Genomic DNA, 25,414 nt, shown 5'->3' on the forward strand with positions numbered 1-25,414 from the left:
GGCCTCCCCACCATATGCAATTTGCCTGGACAATAATGAATAGAACTCTGGCTCCTCAACCAAATCTTCTAAGCAATGCAAGATAATGTGGTCCACAGCCTCAAATGGCACTTGAAGATCTAACATGATCAAAAGAGTAGCATCAAAGAATAGGGGGAGACCTGGTCTTGTGGTAGCAAGCATGACTTGTCCCCTTAGCTAAGCAGGGTCTGCCCTGGTGGCTTATAAATGGGAGACTTGATTTGTGAGCACTGTAAGATATTCCCCTTAGGGGATGGAGCCTCTCTGGGAAGAGCAGAGGGTTCCAAGTTCCCTCCCTGGCATTTCCAAGATAGGGCTGAGAGAGACTCCTGCCTGCAGCCTTGGAGAAGCCGCTGACAGTCTTTGTAGACAATATTGAGCTGGATGGACCTATGGTCTGTCTCAGTATATGGCAGCTTCCTATGTTCCTATAATACATGAGGACAACTGAAGCCATCTCTGTCACATAACCAAGTTAGTACCCAGGTTACAAGGAGTCAAAGATAAGGTCACCCAGAAGCATCTGCTCTATCACCAGATATCTGAGCCCTTCTCACCTAGCAGAGAGAAATAAACATTTACAACAGAGAGCCAGTGTGGTATAGTGGTTAGAGTGTTGAAGTAGGACCAGGCAGACCTGGGTTCAAATCCCCATTCAGCTATGAAACTCACTGAAGCTATTCCCACGACCAGGAGATAGGGCTAAAGGAGCCTAACTCACACGGGGCATCCTGGAACTTCAAGGGGCCAAGCGGCCCCTGATCCCTGCAGCCCTCATCGGTTCAGTGACGGAGCCGGTAGTTGTGTAGGCGGCGAATCTGGCCATCCTGGATTTGGAGGCTGCTTGTGTGTAGGGAGCATGGGCTAAGCTTGCTCACCTTGCACAAACCCTCCTGGCGCTTCACACAGGTCGTGTGAAGCACCTCACTAGGCAATTCTGGGGCATTAACTTGTCTCTCAGCCTAACCTACCTCACAGGGTTGTTGTGACAATAAACATAATCATGTATGGGTTATGTATGGGTTATGTCTGGGCTCCTTGGAGGAAGAGTGAGACATAAATGTAGTAAGTAAATAAACAAACAAACAGCCTTTGGAAACACCATGTCTGGGCTCCTTGGAGGAAGAGTGAGATATAAATGCAATAAGTAAGTAAACAAAGAAGCAGCCTTTGGTCCCTGGAAACTAACTGCACACAGGTCTCCACCAGACTGAACACAAACCATTTCCCTCCCAACTGCAAATTCCTTCCTTTCTGTGTGCTCAGCTCACATTTCAAGTGATGCCATGCCCAAACTACAGCAGCTGCTCTGAGTCACTGGCTGTCGGTTTATAGTCTTTGTTTCTGTTTTTGATTGATTGCATCTACAATGCTCAAATTTATGTCAATTAACTTCTGGTAAGCGGCCTTAGAAAGCTGTGAAAACATAGGCAGGATAATATAATTCCAATTACAAAGAGAAATTTTGTATTTTGTATTTGTCGGTGGACTGGAAAAGCAGGAGTCTCATCGGGGATGGGGAGGGGAAATCAGCCCGGTGCGCCACCAGTACAGCTCCAAGAATAAGATGTGGGGCAGGACTGAGACCTTCCCGGCTTATCCCTGTCCCCCCACCCCACTGCTTCGAACTCCATCTCCCTACACTCCCCCGCGCGCCTTTTCAGGCATCTTAAAGGACGGAGAGGCCCTCTCCAGGGTGCTCTTTCCTCGCTTTTCCGCCGTGATGAGGGAGAAGCAAGCAAGCAAGCAAGCAGCGAAAGCAAGCCGAACGAAGTCCGACGACAGGTCCCGGTTTGTTGCCCGACGGCAAAGACAACGCATCAATCGCTTTGCTCTGTGTCCCGCTTCCTAAACTCCCTCTAGACTGAGGAACGGAAGAGCCTGAGAGAGGCGTCAAGAGCCCGGGGAGGAGGAGACAAGCAGACCGGAGGAGTCCCTACATGCATCGAAGGCAGCAGCGGCAGCATCTATCACGATCAGAGCCCTCTTCGCTGCCTACTACAAGCCCACCTGCGGCTGTGCAGAATGCAGAGATGGGCTCAGGCGAACAGGCTCTCCTCTGCCACTCGCCCGTTCTTCCTCGTCGGCTGCTGCCGCCGCCTGAAAAAAGAGCCGGGTGATTCTCCTTCTTCCCAGCCACGCATAGCACTCGCAAGCCTGTCTGGACTGGAGCAGCAATTACTGTATCGCTTCCTGTTCCGGGCTGGGGCCGCTCCCTGCTGCTGCCGTCCAAGACCTCGCAAGACAGCGAGTAGGATGTCCGTCCGCCCGCCCACCGGCCGAGCCGAGCATCCCACAATTCTTCTTCCCTCTGAGTCTGACGCAGGATAGGTGCAGACGCACCACAGTCTTTTGGATTTTTCAGCCTCCTCACCCCCGACGCCTTTGCTCTAGGAATTTAGGAAAAAACGCGGGAAGCAAAGTCGCGCGCACGCAGCCGCCCCCGCAGTTTGACGCCTGTGCCGACCAGCTTAGCAATGCTGCCAGGCCGGACTGAGGTATCTCTCTCCAGTACGCATGGCTGGGTGCTCATTTCATTATAGTCGAGAAGGGATGAGAACGAAGGCCTGTCAAAAGGGCAACCCTGGAGGACCACAGACAGCTAAGGCGAAAGGACAGTTCTCCCCGGCAGCTGTTTGGGGGGAATATAGCCCAGTTCAGGGCTCTACTGCAGCAGATGAGCCTTCTCAGACATTGTTGCACACATGCATGCATACATGTACATGTGTTTATTTTAAAAGTGAACCTGGGTACAGCCCCACCCACTGCCCTGAGATGCAGGATACAGATAGGAAGAATACTGCTATATGCATGCTGAATGTAACTGTGTGTGTGTGTGCGCGCGCAGATTTGTATGCACATAAAAATCAAAATAGGCCCTATCTGCCTATGTTCTGTACATGCAAGTGTATAAACAATCCCGCTCCCGCCATCAAAGTCTGTTCTAATTTCTGACTGAATGTGGAGGCCAGGAAGGAGGTAAGAAGAGGGCTAATAGGATGGCACCAAGTGTGAGGTTGCACACTCATGGGCCAAAGGCATATGGTACTATAAACTTTGTAAAACGGGTCGATGTCTGATTAGTCCCCAAATGGGAGATTGTCGAGACACTCTTTGTGTTACCCAGATTGCCACAGAAAGTAGAGTTGAAATGAAAGTAGTAAAATACTCAGTTTTGAGTCCCCCTTGTCATTATCATCTTTATCATCATAATGTTAATCTATCAACATTATTCTTCCCACCGCAATCATATGCAGTTCTCCTTAATCCAAGTGAAAGGAGGGAACCCAGTATATACAGCACCACTTTGCCTCCTCACTCACACAAACATTCATATCTGACTTTCCTTCTCTCCCATAGACAGTCATGTGAAGCAACACCTCATTCTCTTTCTCGTATTCTTGCAGTACCCTTGAAGCTTGACATTACCTATACTGGCAAAAGGGTGTGTGTGTGGTGGGGAAGTATTATATGCTCAAAGTGGGTAGAAAAGAAAAGCAAGCAAGCAAGTATAGGAATCTGACACCTCAGATTGTACTGAAATAGGCCCAAACTATACCCCTCCTCAGATCATTTTCAATGCCAAAGCTGAAATATGACAAACACTAATGATTTTATGATGAAAATAAATTTTAGGATTTTTAATTTAGAATGTTCTAAACCAAAAATGCTTCAAAGCATGGACCTGCTCCTACACACAATACATACACAATTCGACAATAAAGAAGTAATTTTGGCATCTAAAAACTTAAGTATCCTTCTTACTCAGTTGCTTCAGTTAGAAAACATGAAGTGCATTGACCAAAATATGATTCCATGTAGTACAGTATCCACAAGAGGAATGTACTTGCCAGTAATCCTTCAAAATCGGATACAACCTGTATCCAACCACTGAGAGTATGTGTATGCAAACACGCTTGTTTGTGGGCAGGTGGTGGCAGGGAGACAATATAGATGCTCCAATATTTCAAAATGGAGGGTATAAAAGATCTGCATTGTATCCCCTCCCCAATATAACTGCCTAGTAACAAGACTGATGTTTTGCAGCTCACTCTATCAAATTCCAGCCTGCTGTTCATGTTAGCTGTTTTGAATCCTCTCCTGCAGGCATTGAAGATGGCAGGAGACCTAATCCTCTCTTTGATAAAAACAGAACTGAGAAGGAAGGTGTGAGGAACAGCATGCAGAACAGTTAAGAGGAGTGGTGGAAGAGAATATCTTTTGTTAGTCAACTTCACAAATTCCCATGGCTAGCCTGTGTATGCAGGTTCCAATACAGAACCACACAGAGGCCATAAAGAGGAACAATTCTAGAATTTGGGATTTTATTTAATATCTTGTGAATTAATAATTCTATAAGTATACATAAGGCATTCCTAGATGAGTTGCATGTGTGTAGCACACTCTACAAATCTGTTTTTGTCAAATACAAAAAGCATGTATTTGATGCTTTTCTACATCTCTTGTTATGGTATCCACTTGCCATTGTACTAGTATATTCAAAAAAGTCAGAGCAATTTGGATGCAGGCTGTGGCATTAATCAGGGCTTATGTATGTGCTGCAATATCATGAAATGTGGCACTCAATACATAACTGTTCTGAGATCAGGTAAAGATATATTTGAGGTGGAAAAACACTCAGTGTTGGGCTACCTCTTGTTACTTCTAGAAAATTATCTTATAAAAGTAGGTGCAAGCTAGCTCATCTCAAATATCTCTTTATCTTTGGGATTGAGACATTGCTCAATTTGGCAATATAACCAGTCAATTATCAAGACATTTGAGTATGCTGACAAATGTCAATTCACAACACCAGTGTCCACTGGCACTTGACAAAGAAGTATCTCAAAACAGAGGTTCACTGGGTCACCATACCATGTGGACTTCTTCACTCATATTTGCACCTTATGCTTTATTTTGATAGTTTGTTGACTCCATCATCTATGTGTTGTATTCATTTCTACTATGGATTCCATTGTTCCATTCATATTCATTAACTGATCTATACTGAATACATTTTCTATAATAGTAATACTCTTATCATATTGTGGTTATTCTTTTCCTCACTGGAAAGTTTGTTGGGGGATCTTTTTGTGGCATTGCTGTAGGGAAAGCCATTTTATGTGTTAGCTGAGCATTGGGTAAGCCACTTTGGCATCAATATTAGAACTAGAGGTAACTGAATGAAATTGATTAGATAAAAAGAAGCACGTCACACAATACATAATTAATCAGTGGAATTTGCTATCCCGTTCCCCAGCCAGATATGTATCTCTTCTTACAGTACCTAAATTTCGTAGGGCTTTAACTTTGGCCCGTTGTAACGCCTTGAATACAGCTGTGCTGCAGGGGAGATTCCAAAATATTCCTTATCATTGCCGTGTTTGTCCGTGTGGATCGGGAGAAGTTGAGACGACGGCTCATGTTCTTTTGTATTGCCAATTTTACAGTGATATTAGGAAGAAATACATTTCACCTCAACTTATCCTGTTTCCAGGATTAACTGAAACTGATTATTTAAATTTAATTTTAAAGGATTGTAAAGAGGAGAACTTACTCAATGTTGCTAAATTCTGTTATATTTGTGGTGTTATTCGGAATGAAGTTGTTAATTCTAAATGATTTTATTTTTGTAATTCTGGCCATTGGCTGTATTAATAAAGACTGACTGACTGGCTATCCCAAGATGTGGTGATGGCCTCTAGCTTAGCTAAGATGGCTTTAAGGAGCTTACAGGTTCCTGGGAGGACAAAGTCTATCCATGGGCTAGTCTTGATAACTGCAGACTATCTCTAAGGAAAGGAGGTAGTATGCATCTCTGAATACCACTTGTAGGGGAGTAACACCTGCAGAGGGAGTATGCTTTTATCACCCCTTTGTGGGCTTCCCTGAGGCATCTGGTTGCCCACTGCTGGACTACACAGGCTGGCCTGATCCAGCAAAGCTCTTATGTTCTGAGAGTATAAAAAGACAACTTCCTGATATGTTTGGTTCCAGAATTCATATCAGGAGTTAATCTGATATTTGCTTAGATTTAGACTGAGCAAGTGAAGTGTCTGCATGCAATACTTTATTTGGCTACCGGCAGCAATGCATTTAATTTCTATTTAGAGAAGGAAACGCTTGTAATACTTCTGACTACCTGTTGTGTTAGAGATTCTTGCAACTAGTGGCACATTATAGAGGAAATGGTGGGAAAGAATGAGATCACTCTTAGTGTATAATGTAATTTAATGTCAGACATCACACTATTCTTTCAAGAAAGTATATCAAATGTAAATGTAGATTTTATTCAGAATGATTTTTCACTTAAGTACCTTTTTGTCTCTCTTTGTCTGCTTTCCTACTTGGATTGTATCAATGTGTAAGATCTATGCAACATTATAAAAATATTACTGTTTTCTAGGCTATGCTAAAGATATAAACAAACCAATAAAAGAAATGGGGCATTTCTGTACAATATATTAACTATTTAAAGCTTCTTTCTCTTCATTGCTTTCCAGGCTCCTTCCTGGTCAGCAAGACTCCTGAAGAGTTGCTTCACTTTTCTTTTTCTTTCAGAATCCCTGAAAACAAGAATATAAAAAGATTACATTTGTATTTTCAAGTATGCTTAATGGAACACTGCAATAGATTCCTTTAGTTTAATTCTTGATGCAGCTTGAGTTCTAAGAAACATCAAATATCCTATCCAGTCTGAACTTTAGAAGAACCAAACCATTACAGTTGCTTCCTATAAACTTTTCCTCACTCATGGTTTTCAAACCACCTCAAGCTTTCAGAACTGATAATAGGTGGCTTCTCACAACCAAAAACTATTTTCCTGGATTGAGGAAGCTGGGGGAGCTAACCTTCCACTTGCCTCTGCCAATATGGGCTTCAGCTGGGGGGTGGGGTGGGTTTGACATTACAGCTAATCTGCACCGTGGCCTTTTTAATCAAGAAACAGGACTTTGGGTGTATGCGATCCCCATCAATAAAGAAGGGAAAAGGGATGATTCTGAGTCAGATCATGTTGGGCACTGTTGTACATCCCTGCCAGCAGCTCCATAAAAGACTGACTGTACTCAATGCTAACAACCTATTGATCTGGGCCTGAGGAGTCCTCAGGGGTTGCGTCTGACTGATTGCCTGTGTTCCCTGGACAAAACTAGTCTTCACCACATTCCCCTGTATGCTTCCTTCTCCAGATGATTCAGGGAGGGAGTGCAGCTATTAAGTGACAGGGAGTTGAGTCAAGAATCAGTCTGTTCTGCTCCCAAATGCACTGTGTGGGGTCATCCCTCTGTTTGGCTCTGCTGGAGTTGTAACCTCTAGAGGTTTTTGGTGTGACTCCTACTTATGTTGGCATCAGCAGCAAAAATGAGGAGATAGGGCCAACAGGCCTAGGGCTCTGCAGCAGGTGCAGAGCTCCCATGAACGCTGCTCTCTCTTGTCCATGGCAGGCTGAGTACTGGGAGGGGGTTGCTTCCAAAAGTGGAGGAGAAAGTTTACAAGTTAGCCTTGCCTTCAAGGTCTGACAGGAGGAACTTCCAGCTACAGAATATCCTCCTTTCAAAGGTGAACTCCTCTCCCTCTCCATTTGGTCTAATAAAAAGTCTTATTTCCACAACAACTGAAACTGTTGTAAGGGAAGTTATTACACATACCAACTTCTCCAAGGACAACTAACATTAAACATGGGCCAATTCCAATAGTCACAAGCATAACTGAAACACATTATGCATCACCTTTCCATGGTTTCTGCAAGCTGTATTCTAGCAAGAAACTGGTTATCTTTCCGGATCTCACGAACAGCTCCTTTAAATTCCCGTTTGTGTTTATAAATCAAGCGCTTTCGTTCCTGCTCTCTCTTATTGCTTTCTTGTTTTCTCCCAAATTCGAGACTGAAATCAGAAAATAAATAATATCAAACATACTTCTGTGTGATGGAACCCTTTTTTGCATCGTGACTTCTGACCTCTTACATACAATTTGCATTCAATGTGCAAGATATAATCCTCATTACTAATTATTTTAGTGAGAGACATTTGATTCAAACTTACAGGATTTTGCTTAAAAGTCACATGATACAACTTATTCTGTGTATTAACAAAAATCTGATGATGCAGCTCTTGAAAATGCCTTTCAAAAACTAATTTAAAAGACAGTGAATTAAGATATCAAAATAAAGATACAAGTGTAAGCTGGTACTACACAGATGTTGACAATAGCAGCAGGAGCAATATCACACTGCTTTGCAATTTTATTTCATCAAATCTGTTTTGTTATTACATTTTGTTTTCTTTTATTTCCCAAGTAAGAAAATTCTCAAATAGTTCATTTCTCTGATTTACAAAGATGCTAATTCTATTCTGCTAGCAAAGCAATTAGTTTTTATGTGTTGCCCATGCTGCAAAGTTGCAATTACGGCAAGTAATTGTCACTAGCCTATGTCGTGTCCTCAGTGCAAAACGTGATGTAACCATACTGAAAACATAGTGTCGGAATCAGGCCTTAATTGTATTTTTTGAACCATTTCCGCTTTCCCACCCATATTCAACTCAACAAGTGCAGTCAGCTGTCAGCAATGTCCACATAAAAAAGGACCATCAATTCAACTGCTGTTTTTAAACTGACAAAGTATTTCATTTGCAACACGTGCAGTTTATTTGTATTGGGAGATCAGGCACAAAACTGTATGTGTACATTTTGTCTGTGAGCTCCGGCTTTATTTCTAGTGGTGTTAAGATACTCACACTTTCACTATTTTAGGTGTGAACAGTTTCAATGGTACCACTTTTTTCTTTTCACACACCAGTGGATGATAATGTTGGCCTTGTATCTCCAGCTGTTTCAGAACACTGCCATGCAGCTCCTGAAAATGCACCAGAATCAGCTTTAAAAGGTATGAGAACACACCCCAATTAAATAAAATGCAACAGAATCAGCTTAAAAAGGTATGAGAACACAAACCAATTAAAGATAAGAATCTAGTTGATATATACAATTAAATATTCAATGAAATGTGGGCACAATTATATCTAGACTGCAGTGCTTTAAGGCATCAACTTGTCACTAAAACTAGTAGCAAGTAGCTAATGCAATGCTGATTTCTAGAAAGGTTTCCAGGGAGAAGCCCAGAAATTACAAGCCAAGGAACCTAAAGTCTGTTCCAGGAAAATTGGCTGAAAGCTTCAAAGATAGAATTATTAAGCCTAAAAGAAGAACAAAGCTTATTGAGAAAGAATTAGCAAGGCTTCTCAAAGGATTCTTCCTTTGAGAAGTCTTGCCGATTCGTCCTCAACAAGCCTTGTTCTTTTACGTTCTCCTCTCCAACCTTTTGAGTACTTTGAGACTGTCAGCAAGCCTGTAGATATTATATACCTGGACTTCCAAAAAGCTTTTGGCAAAGTCTCTCCATCAAAGATTCCTGAATAATATTAGCAGTCATGGGAGAGGACAGGTCCATTTATGGATTAGTAATTGGAGACAATGCTATTTAATTTGTTCATAACTGGTCTGGAGTTGGAGTGGGCAGCAGGATGGCCAAGGAGGGGCACTGGAGTCAGTCACAAAGGCTGAGCTGGACCAGAAGGAGGTGGTGAGCAGCATTTAGTAGAAAAGAAGCCCTTCTGGTTACAAGCCCATATCTAAATAATGTATTCATTGCCACATGTAATTTCGCCCTCAGACTGCATCCATAATAAGGTGGAAGAAAGTCATTACCTGCAGTTGTATAGGATACTCGTTCACTGGCATGTGTTTACTAAGAAGTATATGGATGGGCTGCATTATTTCACAGAAGGATGGAAGTGGTCCATAAAAAACTGCACATTTCTTAACAAGATCTAAGCACACAGCTAGGCATGATAACCTGGAAAACAATTGCTGACACTCACATCAAAGTCTTCATTACAAAACAGTATGTTGAGACATCATTGCATTTTCTGTAGATTTAACACATATGCAGCATTCACACTTGCCCATTAAAACTTTTTTGGGTAAACCATAGACAGTACAATTGCAGGGAGAATGTTCAAGGTGAACAATAACTTAATAGTGCACAGTGTTGGGGGCTTAGTTCCTACCAAGGCACCAGTTTATTTATATCCCGCTCTTCCTCCAAGGAGCCCAGAGCGGTGTACTACATACTGAAGTTTCTCCTCACAACAACCCTGTGAAGTAGGTTAGGCTGAGAGAGAAGTGACTGGCCCAGAGTCACCCAGCTTGTATCATGGCTGAATGGGATTTGAACTCAGGTCTCCCCGGTCCTAGTCCAGCACTCTAACCACTACACCACGCTGGCTCCTTTTTCCCCTTGAAAATTTCTCCTTCTTTCCCTTGAGAAGGGAAGAGTTTCTCCAACCAACTGGACCAGAGGTCCATGAAGCATTCAGAGCTCTCAACTGTTTAGACAACAGTCATCATATTACATTTTTAATTCTCCTTTTCAGCCAAGGAAGCCCAAGGTATGCATCCTACCCCATCTTTATTATCTTCACAACCATCCTGTGAGCTTAAACTAAGAGGTAGTAGTGACTGGCCCAAGATCACTCAGTGAACTTCATGACAACGAGTCCTGCTTAGGTATCCAACACATGAACAAATTGAAGGATGTTTTGGGTCTATTTGCTCTCTCTTATTTCACTCCACCAAGTAGTATGGAGAAATTCCCTGCTCTTCACTACAGAAACTTATATCTCCTCTATCTTCATCACTGGAGGAAGGAAGTGGTCAACAGGGAGCCAAAAGAGTGGGAGAGTATACATGTGTGGTGGCTGTTTTCTTGTCAGGTATTAAGGTAAGGAAGAAATTCCGCAGTTGGTCCATCTGAATCCTTACCTTTTGGGTATACTCTTACTGACAAAGAAATGGACTACCCCATAAAAATTCTGCCCCCGAAGCATTATGACTAGAGCTGCTGTGAGCAACCAGGACAGTGCTGTGGTGGTTGCAAAGCTGCTTGATCTCTGCACAGCAGGGATGCATCTAGAGGCAATTTTTACTCATCACGTTTGCTAAATTATAAGGCTGCATCTAAGAATGAAAATAGCCAGTTCTCTAATCAATGCAAAATATGGGCAATCTTCTGCAAAAGATCTTCTGCAGATTTGCTTGACAGGACAGGGGAATCATATAACTAATATTCAGTACTTCTGGGGCACGTTCACCACTATCCCATGCTCTACAGGTTAAGGTAGGAAAGTATGAACAGAGCATGACTGTTCAGCTGCCACCAAGTCAGCACAAGAGACAACTCATTTACACTGGATGTTCCTGCAGTGGTATCTGGACCATCATATGTGTATGGTATACTCTTGCTATGGGACAAATCCAAAATATATACTTCCATTATTTTAAGCAACTCTAGATTTAGCAAACTAGGACTTTCAAATGTAAAGGACTGTTCACAAGGGCCTGATTATTCAAAACATTTATACCCTACATACACTACAGGGATCCTTTCGGACTGAACACCACCATCAAGAGCCAGTTAAGCCTATGGGATTATTATAACTGCCTTCCTTCTTGAAATCATGTAACACCACCACATATTTGACTGCTCAAAATATATATACAGTATTTCATTCAATTTATAAACTGAAGTTTTAAACATATCCAAATCACTTAACCCAACTCCCAGAACACTGCAACTGAGATTAATTTCTTATACTATTTTAGCTTGCTCTCATACCTAATATGATTCATTTCTGTCCTCTCATTTTCTTTTGATCTAGTTATAATATGGAGTGGAAGATTTTGCTTTTGCCAGCTCTCTGCATCCACCTTTTCACAAACCACAAGTAAGTCTGAATTTTTTCCTAGTGACTTAAAAGGATGCACCAGAGTATAGCCTGGAAGAGAAGAATGTATGCAAATAATTAATATTAATTAAAATTATCATTGTATATATTAAGATATGGGAAGAGAAAGAAATTTCAAAGGATATACAGTGGGTCGGTTCTTATGTCACATGGAACCACAGTTAACGCCTGGTTCTGCACAACATCCCCAAGACTTGGGAGCACATGCTCCCTCCTGACTGTGCAAGCACCCCAGGAATTCTACTTCCAATTTAAGTCAGAAAAACTAAGATCAGTCATGTCATCTTATCTTGGTTTATTCTAACCAGCTTGTTTCAAATAAACCTAGATATGAACGCAAGGTTTTAAGTGGGTTACATATCTAGCTTTATTTGAAGCAAGTTGATCAGAATACACCAAGATCATTCAGTTCACTTGTTATGACCTAAATCAGAAGTAAAATTCCTGGGAGGCTTGCAGGGGCAGAGGAGGGGGAAAGCACAGAGTCAAAGCATGGGATCCTGAGATTTGGGGAAGTCCCATGAAATCAGGCTTTATTCATTCATTCATTCATTTTTTATACCGCCCTTCCAGAAAGGCTCAGGACAGTTTACATTAAAACAGCTTTAACTGTGGTTCGGCATATCTGAACAACTGGTCCAGTGTAAACATGCCTCCTTCTTAATTATGAAAGCATGTAACTTGTGCCAAGAACACAAGACACAAGTAACACAGCCAGAAAACTCGGATTCTGTAACTATACTGAACTGTGCAACCTAAACACATTTGCATACTTTTTTTAGCTCTATCATTTGTATTGAAAAATATGAATCACTGAAGCAGAGCAATGGTAACAACAGAGGGGAAATGATTGGAATGCATTAAGTTGGGAGAATAAAATTACCCAAAATGAAATTAGCCCAAATATCCTGTGTACCAAGAGATACCATTAGGCTTTTAAAAGATTAAATCCTATGGAAAAACTGTGCTGTGAAGCTGTATGTGATAACTTCACTATCATGAAGCAGCAATTTCGATCCTTCAATACAACCACTACATGCCAGAACTTATACTTTAGTCTGCTCTCCAGCCCAATTATGCTGAAGCTATTGAGTTTAAGACCATTAATTCAATGGTCAACACAACTAAATTAATTCAAATACATTAATTTAACAGAATAGTGGTGTTAGGGAGAAAGTTATTGTGTAAGATGCAAATCAGTGGCACGAAGCATCTTTATGCAGATTGTACTTGTCTCTGGCACATAGTCTGCAAAGAGAAAGAAAGCCATATATGTTGATTTGGCCATCCAAATAAAAAGTCAGGGTGGGGAGCAGAAAGAGGGTTGTGTGTCAGTATCACTCTCTCACACACTCTGATACAAAAGCAAATGTACCTTTATGAACAACCACCCTAATAACTCTACCTTGGACTCCTCTCTTGGGTACAGCCATGTGAAGAATTCCCAGGAGAAAATTTACAAGTTCTGGGATGAATCTTTGAGACAAGGACACATATTCCAGGAACAGACAACAAACAAACAGTCCTTTAACAACGTCTTGTAATGTTGTTACTGGGCACTAAAAAAAAAAAAAAATCCACATGAAGAAATACAAAGTCAATTTTAAATTAAAATAAGCAGATGTAAATAATTAGCTGGTTTTCAGTAAGTGTAAAGGAGACAGTTGCTTTAGCACATTTTTTCCTCAAATACACTTAAAATATTACGCCTTATCTGAATTAAAAATAAAAATATTTTGGAATCCATTGAAAAAATATTACAAGATGCAAAACTTATTGACATTAAATGAATGAATGAATGCAGTTTATTTCGGTCTATGACCAGTAATCACAACCACCACCAATACAGTCTAATTAACGAAAAAGAAAGGAAGAGAAAAATCCATATCAATATTGTTGATAACATCTCAGATTTATTTATTTATTTATTGTTAAATTTATATACCACCTTTCATTAAAACGACCCCAAGGCAGTACATACATTAATCCACATAAGTCTAATATGTACTATTATAAACCAATTATCAACCCTTAAAAATCTTTCCTATTTATAGCTCATAAGCTCAAACAGGCAGCTGCACAAAATTTAGCTGTCAATTGGCATTAAATAAATTTCTTAAATGAATATTCTGAGTTCTTGTTGCAATAGGTCAATGATCACTTTTATAAAGGAAAAGTTCCTATAGAAAATGTTGGACGTGAGAGACTGTCTTGTACAACAGAAGTAATGGGTTTGTGCAGAACAAATTCACATAGAATCAATAAATCTAATGAGGCAGGGCCTTACAGTAGGTGCATTTGGCTTAATACATTTCACCTTAGATTATGACAGAAAAGTTGTAAAGTGCAACATTCCGTGACAGGAAAAATATTAACATGCCTTTGTAAGCAGCTGGCTCATATACGTCAATGATGGTGTTACCACTGGATGCCAGAAATCAGAAGTTGGGAAAAGTACTGCAATTATTTTCAAATATACAAGCTGAAAGAACAAAGATTCACTGTCAATAACATGAGTAGTAACTACCTTAATACGCTTCTACTAAAGCAGCTAGTAAGTTGCTTAGACCCAATGCAGCATTATCCTTGCAAGAAGAGAGCAGCTCCCTGTAGTCTGGCGCCATGCTACTCCAGTAATGCAACTAAATGGAACAAAAGTGCTGAATAAGCTCAACAACTTTCCATGCCTGCTCCCTGCAGTTCCCAGACCAGAATGGTACAGAATCCAACGACACAGTAACTCCTGCTGTGCCATGAGAATTGAATTATGTCCATCAAAGATACTGGGACCGATTAGTGTATAAGCTGTGTTAAGTCAAAATATTATGGGGGTTGTACCACAGGCATGCGTAATATGTTACACATAAGGCAGGTATGTTATTAACTAATGAACTCAAACAACACTGGGTGGGGGTGTCATTTTAAAATGTATAAATGAGCTCTTGTATTCAAAGAGAGAGAAATGAGCACCATCAGTAATACTAATGGGAAACATCACATCAACCAGACACAGTAATGGTAGAGTGAGCTACAGTAGGATATAAAAGCCATGAAGATGGGGTTAATATGGTAATGGACTTCAACTTTTATTCATCTAGGTTAGGTTAAAACACAATTTCATTTCTAGCAGCAACATACTATATTTTGAATTACTAAACTATTTGTGGGGGGAAAGGAGCATTGGTCGCTCACTGTGAAGGCTTCTTCTGGCTGCTGGTGTCAAGGTCATCTCATGTGGGTTATCCTCCCTGCATGCTCCAGAGGACAGGACAAATGATCTAGGCAAAGCCTCTAAAAGACGGGAAAGGATAGCTCCTCCCAGTTCTGTTTGGTCAAGCTGAGCTTCTAGAAGGTAGAAAAAAGCACAGACAGGCCCCCAAGACAACATGAAAAAAAACACCAGAGGCTGAAAAGGAAAAACAAACAAACAAACAAACGAACACTGACTAGTAGCTGTGGATACCTGAGGGTGGGTCAAGATGTCCTCAACACCAGTAGCCAGAAGAAGTCTTAATGGTGAGTGATGAATGCTCCTTTCTTGGCTGCTGGGTGAGGACATCTCATGTGGGACATGCCACAGCTGGAGACTCAAGGCGGGAGCATCCCTGGCACCTGGTACGGAAGGACCTGTTGTAGGACTTGCCTGCTGAAGGCGGCCTGGGAAGAGTTGTAGAGGTCTAACTTGTAGTGCCTCATGAAGGTGGAAGGGGATGACCAAGTGGCAGCCATTCAGATTTCATTCAAGGGAGCACTGGTGGAAAAGTATGATGATGTGGCTGCAGAACAAGTGGAGTGGGCCGTGACGCGCAAAGGAGGCAAAAGATGCTGAACCTCATATGCTAGGGCGATGCATGCCTTGATCCAGCGGGCTAAGGTTGCACATGACACTAGTTGACCCATGGTGACTGGGAGAAATGAAACGAAGAGAGACTCCGTGGGGTGGAAGGCAGCGTCCCTGGAGATATACATCTTTATGCAGTGACGTACATTGAGTTTATGCCACTGTCTTTCCCTGGGAGTGGTTGGCCAGGGGCAGAAGGGGGGGGAAGGACCACATCTTGCGACCTGTGGAATACTAATGAGACTTTTTGAAGGAACGACTGGTCGGGAATTAGGCGAATGGAGTCATGGGAAAACTTGCAGAACTGGGAACTCTAGGAAAGTGCCCGAAGCTCTGAGATTCTTCTGGCAAATGTGATGGTGACCAGGAAGAGGAGCTTGAAAGAGAGTACCTGCAAGTGGATAGATTTTATGGGTTCAAACGGGGGAGGGGTGTGTGGAGCACTTGCAGGACTTTGTGGAGTTCCCAGGAGGGGAATCTGTGGACCACTGGAGGAGAGAACAGTGTGGCACCTCAAAGAAAAAATCATAGGTGTGGATGAGACTGGATGCTCCTATCCGTGAAGGTGGGTAGGAGAGATGCTAGTGCGGCTGCATGTCATCTGATGATATTCGCCTTTAGCCCCTTGTCAAGGCTGTCCTGCAGGAACTGGAGAGTTGAGAAATCCCACAGTTTTCCAGTGCCATGCTGTGTTATCAGCACCAGCGAAGGAAGACCCTTCAGGTAGTCTGGTTAATGCGGTTGGTAGAGGCTCGCCTGGAGGCGAGGACAGTGTCAAGGACCTTGGAGGTGTAGCCATGCTTAACATGGGGGGAGCACCACCAGGGACATCTTGAGGGCAAAGGGGTGCTGGGGGCTCCACAGGGACAACTGGCTCTCCAGGGTGAGGGTCTGGGGAATCATAATCTGAGATGTCCAAAGAATGATTGTTGGCCCTCCTTGTGTTTGCACTTAGCATGCCTCTTAGACCTTTTTACTTTCTTTTGTTTGCTGGCCTTTCTTCGCCTATGGGACTTCGGTTTTTTAGGGGGACTCTCTGAGGAAGAGGAGGAGGAAGGAGACTTAGACTTCTCACTGCACTTGTGTTTCTTTTTGTCAGGCTGTTTAGTTTGGAGTTGCTCTAGGGAGGAATGTATAGCCTCCACAAACCAAGCCTGCCAGGCGATGGGCATGTCATCAGGGAGGGAGGGAGCTGCCAGATTGAAGAGAGGTAGAAGGGGCCCCCTGGGTAAGGCAGGGGTGTGGGGGATCACAGGCCCAGCTAGCTGTGGACTTAGCAAACCCCAAGGTGCAGGAAGAGCTGGGCCTAGAAGTGCACTGGTGCCTCGGTCCTCAGATGGAGCCGGGTAACTGAGGGAGGAGTCTTCGGAGTTTCAGTGTCCCCAGGAGTCACAGCAGGAGCGGCAACATGGGCAGTTGCGCTGGATCTCTGGGTCCCGTAGGCTGAGTTGGCAGTGGACAGTTGATGCTGGACAGAGGAGGGGGCATCTCAGAGGAGGAAGGAGCAGGCAAGCAATGGCTGTTGGTCTTTGTGTCCATTCGAACCAGCGGGCGAATTCTCTTCCCTCAGGAGGGTGTTGAGGCCTGTCAGAATGTAGGGAATGTCTTGCTCCAGGAGTACTATGTCGGGCTCTGGAGGGAACAAGGGCCGAAAGCACTTGTTGGTGCACATTACTGAGGCTGCCCAGTCGTCTGTGGCCATTGGATACTGTGGATGGGCCCTGCCCCCCCCCCCGGGATCCGATGCAGACTGCATGGATCATGGCAGTCCCGAAGCTGCAGTGTGTACTTGTGTGGCATGGATGAGCTGTTTCCCATGGTGCTGTGCTTGCTTCTTGCCTTGGGCATCAGCACGTGGATGATTCTGGTTCTCTTCGGTTCCATGAAGAACAGGCAGGTGAGGTAGAGAACAGTGAGGGGAGAACACAAACAAAGAGGAAATACAAAGATTCTTTTTTTGGGGGGGGGGGAGAAATAAGGGCCAAAAGGTTGGTAAAGTGAGAAGGAAAATAGGAAGAGGAGAATTGGAAGACACAACAGAAGGCCTAGAAGGCCTAACAGAGGGCCTAGAAGCTGGCTCAGAGAAAAATGATCTTCTCTAGAGCAAAGCAGGACAAACTGACCTGGGAGGGGCTATCCTCTCCCACCTTTCAAAGGCTTTGCCTAGATCATTTGTCCTGCCCTCTCGAGCATGCAGGGAAGATAACTCATGTGAGATGTCCTCACCCAGCAGCAACAGGTTTTAATGCCTCTGTAGCATCTCATTCATAGCCAAAGCAGCAATCCATTTTGGACAAAATTTGTCACATACCATGTCTAATCCTGGAAACGCCGCATGACCTTTCACTTCTAGAACTTCCTCCATGTCATGAGTAGCATCTTGAAGGACATGTTTAACATGACGACTTGCAGCTTCAGAAAACATCTGGCAAAGATCATATAAGGTCCTGAAGAAGAAGCTCAAGTCAGTGTTACATTGCAGCAGTTGCATTAAAACATATAATATTTTAAAAGGCTAAGCAATGCTACCGGACCCAAGATCACCTGAATACAAATACAGACTAGGTGACAAATCTGAACAAGGTCATTATTGTTTGATTAGAGCTCTGCTCAGGTAAAATGAGAATAATGGATAGGGGCCTATAGCAGATTATTTAATTGTTATTATTTCTTGTTTACACAGTCAGACAGGTGTTATTGACTGGTTTGTTTTATCCAGACATCGAGTCCTTCCCAAGGACCATTTATTATTATTATTATTATTATTATTAAAACTTTTATACCACCCTTCCAAAAGGCTCAGAGCGGTTTACATTAAAACCTTAAGCATTTTTGTGTCTAAACATACCTTCCATTTATCCTTTTGACAGCTTAGATACTGTCAGAAGTTAAAGAATATTGTTTGTTGATGGGGTATTTTTGCTGGTCTAGTAAAAATTCATGGTGTATTGCTAAAATCTTGGTGTTTAAAACCTCCAATCTTAAATTATTCAACTAAGGGCACATTATGGAGCACAAGTCTGTTTGGCAAACTGAAATGTTACTGGCATCATCTGTTTTCTAAACAATAAACTTGGAGTCCAAAGTTAGATTGGCAGTCTCAAACAAAAAGCTAAACTAAGCAGGAACAAGCAAGCTCATCCTTCTAGTTGAAAGGTAAATGTACTTAACACTACCTAATCAAATCAGTACTTAATCATGGGGAAGCAGGTGTTGCTTTATATAAAGATTGAATTCATTCATTTTAAACAGAGAAAAAGTTGAGAAGGCCAATTCTTTACATGTTTATATACAAATGTTTCCCCCCTCTTCTTGCCAACTAGTTTGTTTTCTGATTATGTTAGACATATCCACCCCAATATCCATCTGCCCAGTCTTGCTACTTACTAATATTGCTCAGTCTTGCTCAGCCACCACATATACAGCCCATTACCCCTCACATTTCTTAACTCTCTCTAACCCAAATGAAGGCAGCAGAGGGCGAATGTGCAGTGACCTCTATCCCCAGAGTGTCTTGAGCATGGGTTTCTCCAAGCTGTTCAGAAAGAGGCTTGGGGCTTAAAAAAATAAAATAAAGAGAAAGTGGAGGAGCATGGAGGCTAGAATTCGTTAACTGCTTGCTTGCATATGTATGTATGTATGTATGCATGCATTCATTTGATTTCCATACCACCCTTCCAAAAATTGCTCAGGGTGATTTACACAGAGAAATAAATAAATAAGAAGAATCTCTGTCCCCAGAGGGCTCACAGTCTAAAAAGAAACATAAGACAGACACCAGCAACACTCACTGGAGGTACTGTGCTGGGGGTGGACAGGGCCAATTACTCTCCTGCTGCTAAATAAAGAGAATCATGTTAAAAGGTGCCTCTTTGCCAAGTTAGCAGGGGTTTTGTGGCATAGAAGTTAAAGCTGGCACTTCCATACTTTTTAATGCACAAATAAGTTTTCAAACGTTCTTGCACTTCTCTTAAACTGGTTTTTTAAATCTTGGAATATGACATTTGGGTATTATTGACCTACTATACTTACGGGATCAACTTGTCAATTGTTTTTAGTTCTGGTGGCTCCTTAGTTGCCAGTTCACCAACATATTCTAGTATGAATCCAAACAGTTTCTGTGGGACACAATTTGACCATTTTAAATACAATTGCACTCTCTCTCCCCCTCTCCAGTTAGTAAATAAGCCCTTACATGCAAATTACACTTTGTTCCCTTTAATTAACAGCAGACATTTGTTCCAGACAGCTCTTTGAAAACTATATTTGATTACAAAGAACATACTTCTAGTTTTGCTTTGTTTCCCACAGCAAGGCTTGCATGATTTGACTTCTGAATCCTCTCTATCACCAGCAGCTGCTCTTCTATTGTTCTTTCCAACAATAAAGCTTTAAGTTGTTCATAAGATTCTGGAGCTATTGTGAAAATGAGACATACATACAAGTCTTATAAAGAAGTTACTTCAGAAGCACTACAATTCCAAATAGAAGACTAAGTAGTCTTCTTCAAATTGCTACAGAATAGCAATCACTATCAGAGGGAAAGAGAAAACCCAACCCTCCATTTTTCACCACTGCTGCCACCACTTTAAGACAGTATCCAATAGAGTGGGAATCCACATCATCAACAAGATTAATCTCCTATGTGAGAATATTTATATTCACAATGAATTGCTGTAACTGTTTCGTGCCATGACAATTTTGACAGCTATACCAAACTGATCAGGATCAGTTGGGTATAGTGGATGGAATGTTGCTTTTGAATGCACAAGATATTGCCTAGCCATACAACTAACTCACTTCCCATCAGTAACATATTTTCCATTTCACAGGGCATAATGCGAGTTGGTTACATTATAGCCCATTGTTGGAATGCATATTTATTTATAACACCAGCTACCGTTCTAGGCACTGTTATTTGGACATTTAAGATATTTGTATCCCAACTTTCAGTCCATACCCATGTACAAGGCAGCTCACAACAGAGCTACTATACATAATAAAAATATAGCACTGTATCTCAAAATACAAGATGATAAAAAAATGGTCAACAAGAACCAGCAAAGCCAATGTAATGTATCAATAGCAACACTCAGCTCAATTATCCCCACAAAACCCTTTGAAAAAAGTACTGTTTTTACTTGACACCTAAAGCCAAAGATGAAGCAAGGCCAAATGAAACCAATTAGGTTTCTTAATAGACTTTTTCTTGGGCAATGGGTTGGCTGCTACAGATATCAAAACAAGCCCATAAAATGACAGTAGAAGGAATAGGACTACCTTATATTGGTTGCAGAGGAACACATACAGCCCAAGTGTTTTATTCTGATCTCTAATTACACATTACCCCTATGCATATTTGTGAGCATCTGATACTACATTGGCATTATTAAAGCTAAGTGGGTGTAGAAACAATGATCAGTGCTTGGATGGGTGATCCCAGATGGAAGTAGTTTACCATTTTTCTAAAGGAAGAACAATATAATAAGCGACATCCAAATCTTTGGCAGTGGCACACTGCTGATAGTGTGTTGCTGCAAAGGTTTGGCTATCACCCAGTACCTAACTCTTCTGCCATTTGTATTTAACATAATGCAAGTTAAGCAAGGCTACATTATTTTAGTTTTAAGTCTCAAAATTTTACAATACTTGAGGAGTTCTTGATACACAGTCAAAATGAAAACTTTTACATAGAGCCAAGATGTCCCTTCTCTTATTCAAAGTTTATTGAAAGGGACATAATTGAACAATATTAACAATTACAACAATGTCTGTAAAAACAGCTCCCCATTACTCATAAAAACCAGCCTCCACAACTGAAGCAAGAATTGCAACTCTCCCTCACTAGTCACCTCAAGGGAGGACTTGTTTGGGTTGGGGGGGATGAGGTCAGCTGATCAGTCCAGTACTTATTGTTGCTAGCTCATTCAAATAGGGTAGACACATTTCCAAGGCAACTGGCTTGGTGGCAGTGGCAGCAGCTACAATTGCAAGGCCTCTGCCCTTTCGAGAGAGAGATAGTTTGTGTGCATGTACAGACACACATATGCTAGGAGTATGCACAGAACCGGTCCGGGGCCATGTAAGAGGCCTCCGGACCGGTTCGGAATTGGGCCGGTCTGGCGGAGAGGGGGAGTGTGGCTTTAAGGGTGCGTGGGGGGTAGTACTTACCCCTCCTGCCGCTTCCCCCCTCTGGCGCTGCACTTTGCTGCAAAGTTTTGGGGGCGGCAGTGTTCCTCCCTGCCGCCTCTGCCCCCATCATTGTCTGGAATAAGGAAAAGTGGCCACCACGCACGTGCCCATCGTGGCATGTGCGCGGTGGTGGCAGCAACGGGTGCGTCTGCACCGGATGCATGCAACTTATTTCCTGTTTGTTAACTGTTGAGTATGTGCATACGTACTCTGGCACCATCACTCATTCTGAAAGTAGCTGGCAGTTTTAATATTTCATAGTCATTTTGTAATATTTAGATTTTATTGGAAGCAACATTTTAAGCAAAAGGTCTGGTTCTGGATTTCTCAACATTTTGGCACATATTTATTTATTTATTTATTTATATTTTATATCCCACTCTTCCTCCAAGGAACCCAGAGTGGTGTATTACATACTTAAGTTCCTCCTCACAAAAACCCTGTGAGGTAGGTTAGGCTGAGAGAGAAGTGACTGGCCCAGTCCCCCCCACTTTAAAAAGTACAATGTTATGGTGTCCAAATAATGGGGAGGAACACTAAGAGAGTCTTGCACTCACCACATTTTATGATTTTTTAGTTCCATTCTTTGCTAAAAAGTAAGCCACACCATTTTATATTGGAAAATATTTAAATATTGAAATTGTTAAATACTTTTGTTTTAATTGTGACTTTTGATTGTTTTATTTGTTTTGAAGATTGCCAACTGCCTAGATACTGACTAAGCAGTATATAAAAGTGTAATGAATAAATAAAATATGAACTCAACAGTTCTTCTCCACAGAACACACACAACCAATCTGCATAAAGAGGCTTCTTCTTACCAGCAAAAGTAAATGGCAACTCTGATTTGGCAGTTTCGTTCTTGGCATTATGTTCTTTAATTTGCAATTCATTTTTGTCTCCTTTCCTTCTCTTTTTCTGTTCTTCACTTGCACTGGCTTCCTCCTCACAGTCCTCCTCAGATTCAAGATCAGAGTGACTGTCAACAGCATCATCTTCGCTATCAGACTCTTCTTCGTTTCCTTCTTCTTCGCCATCACCCTCTTTTCTCTTTAGATTTTCATTCTCCTCATCTTCATTATCTTCAATGTTCAGTTTTCCATCCTGTTTAATAGGTGGTTACACATAACCAAAGCAACCCATGGTAAAACTGAGGATTTGCTTACTTGTGTGTTCTCTTCTTGATTGCCTACCAGTTATCAAGGCACTGGCGGTGATCTCCTCTCCACTAAGAGGTGGGTTCTTTCAGAAGGCAGATTTGGCCAGGGAGCTCCCACTTCTGGGTCCCTAGAGCAAGCTACTATTGACATAGCTAAAGTACAGTCAACAAAAACTGAAATGTCCAGAGCAGGTCCTGGACCACTTCCTGGCAAACAAGTGTACGGGAAATTTACGGGTATTTCTTGTTGCCATTTAGTGGTCCAAACTCTGGAGCTTGACAAAGCAGTGCCTCATTACTTCTAGGGATGTGCACGGAACTGGCGGGGGAAGTTCGAAGGTGTGTGAGTGTGTGTCTGACTTTAAAGTGGGGGGAGAGTGCACTTACCACCACCCCGCTCCCCCCACCCCTGGCTGATGCTCCGTTATCAAAGGCTCCTTCGGGGCAGCAGCATACCTCTCTGCCACCCCATCTTCTCTTTGCCCGGAAGTACCAGGAAGTACCTGGAGCGCATGTGCCTGGTACTTCCAGTCAAAGAGAAGACGGGGCGGTAGGGAGGCAAGCTGCCGCCCCCAAGGAGCCTTTGATAATGGAGTGCCGGGTGGAGGAAAAACGGAGGGAGGGGTAAGTGCACCCTCCCCGCCTTTAAAGTCAGACCCACTTCGAACCAGCGGAACAGCCAGTTGTTTGAACCGGTTCAGATGCCCTTAAAAGGGCCTCCAAACGGGTTCGTGCACATCCCTAATTACTTCAGGGTGGAGAGAGTATGTCTGTATTTATGGATGTAGTACACACTGAAGCATCTCTCAACAGAAGGGGAAGTTACTGATTTTGTGGTCTCTGGGGTAAAGGTGTGGAGGGACAACCACACTGCTATCCCACATACTTCTTCATTACAAGCTGGGGAATCAGCTATCTTTTGAGCTAAGAGTGGGCAACCTTAACACTCGGGGAAATCCCATTCTCTGCCCTGATACCTGACACTCAAGAGCTACCACAGTTCCCTCCTGATTCATAGGCTGCCCTCTCCAATGTGGAGAAGATGTGGTCATTTGAATGTGTTCAACTGTGTCAGACTGTCAGGCCATTGGTCCACCTTGCACAGAATTAGTTGGAATGGACAAGTTCTCCAAGTTAATAGGTAAAGTTATTCTACACCCTGCTTTCAAATATCCTTTACCTGGAAAAGATAAGGATTCATTCAGGGAACGGGGGCATGTACTTTACCACTAAGCTGTGGACTCTTCCTGGGATTGAGTTATTTGGCAATGCAGGAGTCTCCCCGGATGCTGCCCCAGGTAGGTCCTGCACTGATCACACCAATTCAATCTCCGCTCTCTCAAAGCTTTCCAGATGCAGGCCTCTGGTGCACCTTCACATTGGTCTCTCAGCCCAACAGTTTGTGTCTGGCCAGTATGGGACTCCAAAATGGGAGGTAATTTCACTTAACTAGCTGCTCTTGCATCCTGAAAGAGACAAGATACCCTGCCCAAAGAGGCGGTGGGCCTATTTGCCCCACAGTGGCCAGCTGCACATGGGGAGGCAACATACACTTAAAGCTGCCAGAAGACTGACTCAATAGGCCAGCAGCACCATGTTCCCAGTCCCCACAGCAATTTATGTTTAAGGCCTCTGTAACTTGTCCCAGTGCTTGTCATGGCCTGGATTGTGACCCGATATTGTGTTTCAGCTATTCTGGAAAACCAGCGAAAAACATACCTTGTAAGAAAGCAAACGTCGGTCATCTTTATCCAGGATGAACCCATCAGCCAGATCATCAGCTGATATATGCTTGGGTTTCTTTTTGATCTCAGGCTCATCTTCTCCACGCATTCGACGTAATCTGTCAGCCTGCAATTTAATACACATCCAGGACAAATATCAAAACAAATATAAATAAAGTCCTGCCCTATTAGTGTTACTCACTAAATTGCAGAAGATGACAACATTAAAGGCATTTATAGTTTTGTTATTACTGATGGATCCAACTAAGACCTTTGCGAAGTTCTGCATGGAATTTTAAATTAGATGTTTATATTCTATTTTCCTAAGTTTATATTGTGACCTAATGGGTAGCCTTAAGTAAACAGTGGTTTCTTAGCCTCACCTAGATCTATCCCACTGCAGTTCCGAAGAGAAGGCATTTGGTTTTAAAGCACTCTGAACTATAGAAGTGCTATTTCAAGCAGGTTTTAGTTTTGATACTCAGCAGAACAGTCACCAATTTTTCATATGCTGCCTTAGCTAAAAGTCCTACTAAGAGGTTATAGAAATGCTCCAGAATCATAATTGATGCCTCATGATTGCAAATCACCACACCTCTAAGTACAGCTCCAATCTCTGTTGTCAGGGCAACTCTGTGATGGCTTACAAAAGGGGAGGGAAACTCATTAG

At 42.4% G+C, this 25,414-nt stretch overlaps 2 protein-coding genes across 7 annotated transcripts in view; both read right to left on the reverse strand.

Moving 5' to 3' along the window:
* MFSD10 (major facilitator superfamily domain containing 10) overlaps positions 1-2,462 on the reverse strand; it is a 44,789-nt gene extending 42,327 nt beyond the window's left edge. The window contains exon 1 of one of the 6 annotated variants that reach the window (XR_008307758.1): positions 2,032-2,462. The gene's annotated coding sequence lies outside the window, so the exon portion shown is untranslated. The other 5 variants (XM_053251907.1, XM_053251906.1, XM_053251904.1 and 2 more) reach the window with 5 other exon arrangements.
* Positions 2,463-6,234: 3,772 nt separating this feature from the next.
* Positions 6,235-25,414, reverse strand: part of NOP14 (NOP14 nucleolar protein) — a 29,053-nt gene continuing 9,873 nt past the window's right edge. Inside the window, exons 7-18 of the mRNA XM_053251884.1 lie at positions 24,740-24,871; positions 22,683-22,965; positions 19,955-20,085; positions 19,702-19,787; positions 17,981-18,116; positions 14,209-14,310; positions 13,234-13,387; positions 11,699-11,858; positions 9,730-9,877; positions 8,760-8,878; positions 7,752-7,907; positions 6,235-6,587 (exon numbers count right to left, since the gene is read on the reverse strand). Coding sequence (XP_053107859.1) covers positions 6,494-6,587; positions 7,752-7,907; positions 8,760-8,878; positions 9,730-9,877; positions 11,699-11,858; positions 13,234-13,387; positions 14,209-14,310; positions 17,981-18,116; positions 19,702-19,787; positions 19,955-20,085; positions 22,683-22,965; positions 24,740-24,871 — 1,701 coding nt within the window. The 3' untranslated portion in view covers positions 6,235-6,493. The remainder of the gene's footprint in view (positions 6,588-7,751; positions 7,908-8,759; positions 8,879-9,729; positions 9,878-11,698; positions 11,859-13,233; positions 13,388-14,208; positions 14,311-17,980; positions 18,117-19,701; positions 19,788-19,954; positions 20,086-22,682; positions 22,966-24,739; positions 24,872-25,414) is intronic.

Source organism: Hemicordylus capensis, chromosome 5 (genome assembly GCF_027244095.1).
Source record: "Hemicordylus capensis ecotype Gifberg chromosome 5, rHemCap1.1.pri, whole genome shotgun sequence".
Taxonomy (NCBI): Eukaryota; Metazoa; Chordata; class Lepidosauria; order Squamata; family Cordylidae; genus Hemicordylus; species Hemicordylus capensis.